The 10591-nt window shown below is 47.4% G+C and overlaps 1 protein-coding gene across 1 annotated transcript; it reads left to right on the forward strand.

The window, feature by feature from the left end:
* Nucleotides 1–8929: 8929 nt before the first annotated feature.
* LOC311123377 (trypsin inhibitor ClTI-1-like) lies at nt 8930–10217 on the forward strand. Its single transcript, XM_084197648.1, has 4 exons — nt 8930–8977; nt 9246–9286; nt 9816–9925; nt 10043–10217. Exons 1-4 carry the CDS (start codon nt 8932–8934, stop codon nt 10086–10088), a joined length of 243 nt encoding a protein of 80 aa, XP_084053774.1. The 5' UTR covers nt 8930–8931; the 3' UTR covers nt 10089–10217.
* The last annotated feature ends 374 nt before the right edge of the window (nt 10218–10591 follow it).

The raw sequence follows: 10591 nt of genomic DNA on the forward strand, positions 1-10591 counted from the left end.
AATCAGATCGGGCACGCCCTGGACCGGGTGATGAACATTCTCCATCGTTGGGAGACCAGCGATGTACCCACACCTCCACCTACCGCACCATCACCCTCGGTCAGCCCGCCCGTCCAACAACCGGAACCCAGTGGGATTCGGCTCTCGCTCCCGAGGGCGTACGACGGCACCGCTGCCGGGTGTCAGGGGTTCCTGTTACAGGTGGAGCTCTACCTTGCCACCATACACCCGGCGCCCTCGGGATACGAGAGCGTTTCCGCCCTCATCTCCTGTCTCACCGGCAAGGCGTTGGAGTGGGCCAACGCCGAATGGAGGGGAATAGACGCCGCCACAGTCACCTATGCGGAGTTCTCCAGCCGCTTCCGTGCTGTCTTCGACCATCCACCAGAAGGGAAGGCGGCGGGGGAGCGTCTATTCTACCTCCGACAGGGGATGAGGAGCGCTCAAGAGTTTGCGCTGGAGTTCCGGACTCTAGCGGCAGATGCAGGGTGGAATGAGCGGGCCCTCATAGACCACTTTAGATGCAGCCTTCGGGAGGACGTCCGCAGAGAGTTAGCGTGCAGGGATACTACACTATCATTTGACCAGTTGGTGGACATGGCCATTCGGCTGGACACCCTGCTCGCGACCCGCGGACGTCCCAGGTGGGGGTCGCCCATTCCACCCTCCAGCGCCTCCGAGCTGAGCCCGATGGAGCTCGGAGGTGCTGGCGCTAGAGGGGGGAGAAGAAGGAGCCCGAGGGGGGCAGTCTCCTGCACCAACTGTGGCCGCGGAGGGCACACCGCGGCTAGGTGCTGGGGAGGGTCCCCTGGTGAGGGAGATGGCAGGTCACACATTGGGGAGTCCTCCTAGGTGAGTAGGCGCCCTACTTACCCAGAGCTTTCTGTCGTACACATAACTATACCTGTTTGTTTCCCACAGGTTGCACCTCGTTCCCAGCATAAGGCGCTAGTCGATTTAGGCGCAGCTGGGAATTTTGTAGATCGTAAATTCTGGGTTGATTAGGGAGGTCACGGCGCCACTTAGGATGAAGACGCAGGGGGGTCATGAGGAGACGATTCAACTCTATCTGATCGACTCTCCTGCGTATCCGGTGGTACTTGGGCTTCCCTGGTTGATTACCCATGATCCTACGATTTCGTGGCGAGAGAAGGCTCTTAAAGGGTGGTCTGCTCAGTGAGAGGGGCTATGTCTGGGTGTTTCCGTAGGGGCGACCTCGGTGGAGAGTCCGAACCAGATGCCAGCACTGCACATTCCGCCTGAGTATGAGGATTTGGCACTCGTGTTTAGTAAGACAAGAGCGGCACGGTTGCCGCCTCATAGACAGGGGGATTGTGCGATAGACCTCCAGGCAGGAGCTGCGCTCCCGCGGAGCCATGTGTATCCTTTGTCACAGGAGGAGAAAGGGGCAATGGAGACATACATTGCAGAGTCTCTGAGACAGGGATACATACGGCCCTCCACTTCTCCCGCGTCCTCGAGCTTCTTTTTTGTGAAGAAAAAGGATGGAGGTTTGCGTCCGTGTATTGATTACCGCGGTCTCAATCAGGTGACTGTGAAATATAGTTATCCACTCCCGCTGATTGCGACCATGACGGAGTCCTTACACGGGGCACGGTTCTTCACAAAATTGGACCTCAGGAGCGCATATAACTTGGTGCGCATTAGGGAGGGCGATGAGTGGAAGACAGCATTTAGTACTACCTCCGGCCATTACGAGTATCTCGTCATGCCATATGGTTTAATGAATGCTCCATCAGTCTTCCAATCTTTTGTAGATGAGATTTTCCGGGACATGCAGGCGCAGGGAGTAGTGGTGTACATAGATGATATTCTAGTGTACAGTTCTACTCGGGCCGAGCATGTAGCCCTGGTGCGCAGGGTATTGAGGAGACTGTTGGAGCATGACCCGTATGTCAAAGCCGAGAAATGTCTGTTCTTTCAGGAGTCAGTCTCCTTTTTGGGTTACCAGTTGTCTGCGTCAGGGGTGAGAATGGAGGTTGACCGTGTGTCTGCCGTGCGTAATTGGCAAACCCCAACTACGGTTAAAGAGGTGAAGCGGTTCTTGGGTTTTGCAAATTACTACCGGAGGTTTATCCGGGGTTTTGGACAGGTGGCAGCTCCCATAACGTCTCTTCTGAAGGGGGGTCCTGTGCGCTTGCGGTGGTCGGCTGAGGCGGACAGGGCTTTTGGGAGACTGAAGGACCTGTTTAACTCGGCTCCAGTGCTGGCGCACCCGGATCCCACTTTACCCTTCCAAGTGGAGGTAGACGCGTCTGAGGCCGGTATCGGGGCAGTTCTTTCACAACGGTCCGGCACACCACCTAAACTCCGCCCCTGTGCTTTTTATTCTAAAAAGCTCAGTCCGGCGGAACGGAATTATGACGTAGGGGACAGGGAGCTGTTAGCCGTAGTACAGGCCCTAAAGGTGTGGAGGCATTGGCTTGAGGGGGCTCAACACCCTTTCCTCATTCTGACCGACCACCGTAACCTGGAATACATTCGGGCAGCTAGGAGACTGAATCCTCGCCAGGCTCGATGGACTATGTTTCTCGCCCGGTTTGTGTTCAAGATCACTTACATCCCTGGGTCCCAGAACGGGAAGGCAGATGCCCTGTCTCGGCGGTATGACATGGAGGAGAGGTGCGTGGAGCCCACTCCCATACTACCGGAGTCTTGTCTGGTTGCACCGGTGGTATGGGAGGTCGATGCGGAGATCGAGCGGGCATTACGCACCGACCCTAGCCCTCCACAGTGTCCGGTGGGTCGGACGTACGTCCCGCTCGAGGTCCGGGATCGGCTGATTTATTGGGCTCACACGTCACCCTCCTCTGGACATCCAGGTATTGGCCGGACAGTGCACTGCCTTAGTACAAAGTACTGGTGGCCAACGTTAGCCAGGGATGTGAGGATTTATGTCTCCTCCTGCTCAGTGTGTGCCCAGTGTAAGGCGCCCAGACACTTGCCCAGGGGTAAATTACAACCCCTGCCCGTTCCACAACGACCCTGGTCTCACCTCTCGGTGGATTTTGTTACCGACCTTCCCTCCTCACAAGGGAATACCACCATCCTGGTCGTTGTGGATCGGTTCTCGAAGGCCTGTCGTCTCCTTCCCATGCCGGGTCTTCCTACTGCCCTACAGACCGCTGAGGCTCTATTTACTCACGTCTTCCGGCATTACGGGGTACCCGAGGATATAGTGTCTGATCGAGGCCCCCAGTTTACCTCCAGAGTCTGGAGAGCCTTTATGGAACGGTTGGGGGTCTCTGTGAGCCTTACCTCGGGTTACCACCCGGAGAGTAATGGGCAGGTCGAACGAGTCAACCAGGATGTGGGTAGGTTTCTGAGGTCATATTGTCAGGGCCGGCCGGAGGAGTGGGCGAGATATGTGCCCTGGGCCGAGATGGCACAGAACTCTCTCCGCCACTCCTCCACTAGACTAACCCCTTTCCAGTGTGTGTTAGGGTACCAGCCGGTTCTGGCACCTTGGCATGAGAGCCAGATAGAGGCCCCTGCTGTGGATGAGTGGGTGCGGCGCTCGGAGGAGACGTGGAACGCTGCACACGTCCATCTGCAGCGAGCCATCCGTCGACAGAAGACGAGCGCCGACCTACACCGCAGTGAGGGGCCAGTGTACGCACCTGGAGATCGAGTCTGGCTCTCAACCAGAAACCTGCCCCTCCGCCTGCCCTGCCGGAAGCTGGGTCGGCGGTTTGTGGGGCCTTTTAAAGTCCTGAGGAGATTGAACGAGGTGTGTTACAGGTTACAACTGCCCATTGATTACAAGAATATTAACCCCTCGTTCCATGTGTCTCTCCTCAGGCCGGTGGTAGCTGATCCACTCCAGGACTTTGAGATAGAAGAGACTCCTCCGCCCCCGTTGGACATCGAGGGGGCTCCGGCGTACACTGTTCGGACCATCCTAGATTCGAGACGCCGGATGGGGGGTCTCCAATATCTCGTGGAGTGGGAGGGGTACGGTCCGGAGGAGCGGTGCTGGGTGCCGAGGAGGGACATTCTGGACCCGTCCCTGCTGACCGAATTCCATCGTGGTCATCCTACGCGCCCTGCTCCGCGTCCTCCTGGTCGTCCCCGAGGCCGGGGGTGGCGTCAAGGGGGGGGGGTACTGTCACGGTTTCGGCCGAGGCGGCCCCTCCTCCTTGTTCGGGCAGGTTTCGGCGGTCGTCGTCTCCGGAGTACTAGCTGCCACCGTTCTATGTTTCTTGTTTGATTGGTTTTGTCTGTTTGTCACACCTGTTTTGTGTTATGTCTCATTAAGCACCCTATTTAGTTCCTTGTTGTGAGTTTAGGTGTTGTGTGTAATTGTTCCCGTTGTCGTGTTGTTGCGTTACCCGTTTCGGTGCGCTAGTTGTAGCTTACCTCCTTATTTGTTAAGGAGAGAATTACGCACATGTTTAGTGCGCCCGTGTGTTTACGCCTGTGTGCGCTTTTCTCGCCTCCGGGCTGTTTTTTGGACTATATTTTGTGTGAACTACTAAAGTCTTCGTTGGACTTAATTTCTGCGTCCTGCGCCTGATTCCACACCACACCTACCTACAGCAACACCTGACATGTTCAAAAACTGAATAAATGCACAATTTACATAATCAAACATCGCAAACAAAATAGCAGGAGAAAACACTTAGAATACAGAACACATGAACAACATAATACAAACACTTAGAATACAGAACACATGGCCAACATCATACAAACACTTAGAATACAGAACACATGGCCAACATCATACAAACACTTAGAATACAGAACACATGGCCAACAACATACAAACACTTAGAATACAGAACACATGGCCAACATAATACAAACACTTAGAATACAGAACACAAGGCCAACATAATACAAACACTTAGAATACAGAACACATGGCCAACATCATACAAACACTTAGAATACAGAACACATGGCCAACATAATACAAACACTTAGAATACAGAACACATGGCCAACATCATACAAACACTTAGAATACAGAACACATGGCCAACATCATACAAACACTTAGAATACAGAACACATGGCCAACATCATACAAACACTTAGAATACAGAACACATGGCCAACATCATACAAACACTTAGAATACAGAACACATGGCCAACATCATACAAACACTTAGAATACAGAACACATGGCCAACATCATACAAACACTTAGAATACAGAACACATGGCCAACATCATACAAACACTTAGAATACAGAACACATGGCCAACATCATACAAACACTTAGAATACAGAACACATGGCCAACATGATACAAACACTTAGAATACAGAACACATGGCCAACATAATACAAACACTTAGAATACAGAACACATGGCCAACATAATACAAACACTTAGAATACAGAACACATGGCCAACATCATACAAACACTTAGAATACAGAACACATGGCCAACATCATACAAACACTTAGAATACAGAACACATGGCCAACATCATACAAACACTTAGAATACAGAACACATGGCCAACATGATACAAACACTTAGAATACAGAACACATGGCCAACATCATACAAACACTTAGAATACAGAACACATGGCCAACATCATACAAACACTTAGAATACAGAACACATGGCCAACATCATACAAACACTTAGAATACAGAACACATGGCCAACATCATACAAACACTTAGAATACAGAACACATGGCCAACATAATACAAACACTTAGAATACAGAACACATGGCCAACATCATACAAACACTTAGAATACAGAACACATGGCCAACATCATACAAACACTTAGAATACAGAACACATGGCCAACATAATACAAACACTTAGAATACAGAACACATGGCCAACATCATACAAACACTTAGAATACAGAACACATGGCCAACATCATACAAACACTTAGAATACAGAACACATGGCCAACATCATACAAACACTTAGAATACAGAACACATGGCCAACATAATACAAACACTTAGAATACAGAACACATGGCTAACATCATACAAACACTTAGAATACAGAACACATGGCCAACATGATACAAACACTTAGAATACAGAACGCATGGCCAACATCAAATCAAATGTTATTTCCCACATGCGCCGAATACAACAGGTGTAGACATTACAGTGAAATGCTTACTTACAAGCCCTTAACCAACAATTCAGTTTTAAGAAAAAGAATAGTTAAGTAAAAAATGGATCAGTAAAAAATAAAAATAACAAATAATTAAAGAGCGGCAGTGAAATTACAGTAGGGAGGCTATATACAGGGGGTACCGGTACAGAGTCAATGTGAAATAACAGTAGGGAGGCTATATACAGGGGGTACTGGTACATAATCAATGTGAAATAACAGTAGAGAGGCTATATACAGGGGGTACCGGTACAGAATCAATGGGAAATAACAGTAGGGAGGCTGTATACAGGGGGTACCGGTACAGAGTCAATGTGAAATAACAGTAGGGAGGCTATATACAGGGGGTACCGGTACAGAGTCAATGCGAAATAACAGTAGCGAGGCTATATACAGGGGGTACCGGTTGTTATGTGAATTATTTAACAAACTATTTTAGTGTCTCTGTGCGTCTCCCAAAAGGTTGTACGTCTTTTGGGATTTAAGTAACGGCCAGAGTCCCGGTCTGCATAGTCAGAGATATTTATTCATTGAGAATTCTGAAACAAAATGGTGGTACAATCCTTTTATACACATAAGTCATACTAAAAATCTTAGGCGGCCTGTATTTTTCCACTATACACATCTTGTAAACACACACACACCTCGGCTCAGCTCATGTTTTCCTCTGCTCTCCTGACCATCACTGTTCTTATCTTTTCCCACTCCTTGCTCGGCCAGGTGCAGATATCGCATCCTCCCTACATTGGGAGGCCCCTTTATCTTGGTTTAGACAGTTCTCCATTGTTGTCTGGTCTAACTCTTACTCACATTGCTAAATAGTAGCTCAATGGTAGCTTACTGGTCCTACACTCACACATTTCTAACACATTATACACAGTTTCAGGGTGTAATAATTAGTCATTAATAATTAATCTATCAATCCACCCTTTGACTAAATATTACGCACATACAAAATATATGTTGTTATAGAAATAAATCACACTCATTGAAGTATATAAGTTGGTTTGCATATAAAAACATTAAAAAGTGTCTCATTCAATACAGGTTCATCAGGGTTACCCCATGATTAAAAGCGTAATGTTACTATTTAGCAATGGTACCTAACCTGTTTACCCACTATCTGGAAACAACAGTCTAAGCCTATAGTGAAGAACATTTGCTTCATCACATCCTGCAATATTGATTAATTAGTACATCATACTTAAAACGAGACTTTAATACACAAAAGTCATTACAATAACTTTTAAACTAGAGATTTGTAGTTCTAGGTTAACATCCAATCACAGCTCTTCGTTAGATTTTCACTGCAACCTTCACACATTAGAACTAAGAAAAGTTTCATCCAGTCTCAAACTATCTGAATCGTCGTCATCCTCCACCAAGCCTGGTAGGTCATATCCTTCATTCCTTAGGTCGGAGTCCGGGATTGGGCCTTATCTCACCATCTGTTGGGAAACTGCCTCCTCCATCGCCTTGCTCACCAACCCTCGGACACAGGGAATAAGACAACATCCACAAAGAACAAGCATACCCATAGAAGCTATAGCTGCACCCAGAATAGTTACAACAATAGTTTTCCATTTACCAAATATGTTATCAAACCAACCGTTTAGGGAGCTATCAATACCAGAGTTCTCAGCCAGTTCGTTCGCCAGCGTGGTGAGTCCCTGAAGCGCTTTGGTCACGGACCCGTCCGGTGCTGTATTGTTGGGGATGAAAGTACAGCACATAGATCCAAACAGAACACAAACTCCGCCCCGCTCAGCCAAAAGCATATCTAAAGCTATTCTATTCTGCCATGCCATTAAGCTAGTTGCCGCTGTCTGCTCAGCCAATTTTTCCACTATACACATCTTGTAAACACACACACACCTCGGCTCAGCTCATGTTTTCCTCTGCTCTCCTGACCATCACTGTTCTTATCTTTTCCCACTCCTTGCTCGGCCAGGTGCAGATATCGCATCCTCCCTACATTGGGAGGCCCCTTTATCTTGGTTTAGACAGTTCTCCATTGTTGTCTGGTCTAACTCTTACTCACCTTGGCCAAATAGTAGCTCAATGGTAGCTTACTGGTCCTACACTCACACATTTCTAACACATTATACACAGTTTCAGGGTGTAATAATTAGTCATTAATAATTAATCTATCACCGGTACAGAGTCAATGGGAAATAACAGTAGGGAGGCTATATACAGGGGGTACCGGTACAGAGTCAATGTGTAATAACAGTAGGGAGGCTATATACAGGGTGTACTGGTACAGAGTCAATGTGAAATAACAGTAGCGAGGCTATATACAGGGGGTACTGGTACAGAGTCAATGGGAAATAACAGTAGGGAGGCTATATACAGGGGGTACCGGTACAGAGTCAATGTGCGGGGGTGCAGGTTTGTCGACGTAATTGATGTAATATGTACATGTGAGTAGAGGTAAAGTGACTATGCATAGATAATAAACAGAGAGTAGCAGCAGCGTAAAAAAGGGGGTGGGGTGGGGGGGGGGGGTTCAATGCAAATAGTCCGGGTAGCCATGATTAGCTGTTCAGGAGTCTTATGGCTTGGGGGTAGAAGCTTGGGGGAGACCCACACGGTATAAACAGGGGGTGGAGTCCTACACGGTATAAATAGGTGGTGGAGTCCTACACGGTATAAATAGGGGGTGGAGTCCTACACGGTATAAATAGGGGGTGGAGTCCTACACGGTATAAATAGGGGGTGGAGACCTACACGGTATAAATACGGCTCCGGTGCCACTTAATGTCATCTGCCTACGCCCCTTCACTACGGAGAGAATGTGGAACTTTACACGACTGACTCTCGCACTCCTCTGTGTTGTCGGTGAGTGTTGTTCAATTTTACTTAATTAGTTTCAAGTGGCAGTCAAATAGTTTTATTAAATAACATTAACTTCTAAGAGCAGTTTTAACTTCTAAGAGCAGTTTAGACAAACAGTCGATACTACCCCCGGACTGCCTCTGTTGGCGCACACGCAAATCTACGACTAGAGAAAACATGCGCTATCTGTCGTTTAGATTAGAACGGCTGGAAATCAAATCTGACGTTAAATCATAATTAGTCTAAGGCTTGACATCTTTCTCCATTTTAGTTTTGGCACGAGGAGCGAGTCTCCCTGACGGCAGCATAGAGGTAAGCAGGCTAAACCGTTTCTTTTTTTGGAGTGAAAGGCTATGCGCATTCATAAAACACTTTGTCCTATGTGCTGGATTAACAGTAGTTAGTAATGTAGAACACTGGTATGGGTCTTACTCTGTACAAAATTCAATTGTTCACCAAGTACACCTGTATGTATACAGTCACTTCCTGGTCAACAACTAGTTGACATGACAGTCAGGGGTGTATTCATTAGTCCGATTCTGTTGCAAAACGTTTTGCAACGAACAGTGTACTCTAAATGTAAAACGTTTTTCAACCAATGAGAATTTCTATTGGGCAAATTCCCTGTTTGTGTTGCGTTTGCTTGAATTTGTTTGCTTGAGTGAAACGTTTTGCAATAGAATCTGAGAAATGAATACACCCCAGGTGCACTGTGGAAGGGGTGGAAAACGTATGGCTTGTTCCCTGTTATCCATGTTCTCTTCATATGGTGTCATACTAGTACACTATATTACCAACACCTCTTATTTATTTATTACATAACCTGTTTTTTGTCCAACAGCCTAACTGTTCCCTGTACAACATGCCCATGTGCCCCCGGAACTATGAGCCAGTGTGTGGAACCGATGGCACCAGCTACTCTAACGAATGCATGCTGTGCTTTGAAAACATGTAAGTAACCAACTAAAGCTTTCAACAACTTGTCTTGTTCTGTGCTTGTCTGTCTGTGCCTCTGTCTCGTTCTGTGTTTGTGCGTGTCTTTTAATTCCGCTCCGTGTGTGTTCCCAGGGAGCAGAAGAGTGACGTTCACATCAGGAGTAAAGGAGAGTGCTGAACCAGACGTGACCATCCATTGTCTCAGCGACACACCAGGCCCTCAACATTACTTTGAACCATTTCCTGTTGCCTTGTCAAAACACTGACATGTTTTCTGCTGCCTTCTAAAAACCGGTCTCAAGTGCCTCAATATACTTTGAACAATTTCTTCAACACCTGTGTCCTTCTCCGACCCTTATGGGCTCCCTGTTTGTCATAGTCTTCTGTAGAGCACTTCACTACCTAGTCTTTAAGACTTGTGTAGCGTACTTCTTGGTGGTAAAATGGTCAACTTGTAAAATTGTATTTTAAATGGAATAGTCTTCATCGTGTGTGCTTTATTTGTCCACCTTTTTATCTGTAATTAAAACTATTTTAGCAAAGTAAATTGTTTCCTTGTCAACCGGAAGAGTCTGGATGAATGGTTGAAATGTGGAGGAACTGGTTCTGCTGTACCCATGACAACTTGTTTGTTTAGTCATTATGATTCCTACAAAGGTACAGTGGGAATGGAAAATGATG

Source organism: Coregonus lavaretus (assembly GCF_964263955.1).
Source record: "Coregonus lavaretus genome assembly, contig: HAP1_SCAFFOLD_348, whole genome shotgun sequence".
Taxonomy (NCBI): Eukaryota; Metazoa; Chordata; class Actinopteri; order Salmoniformes; family Salmonidae; genus Coregonus; species Coregonus lavaretus.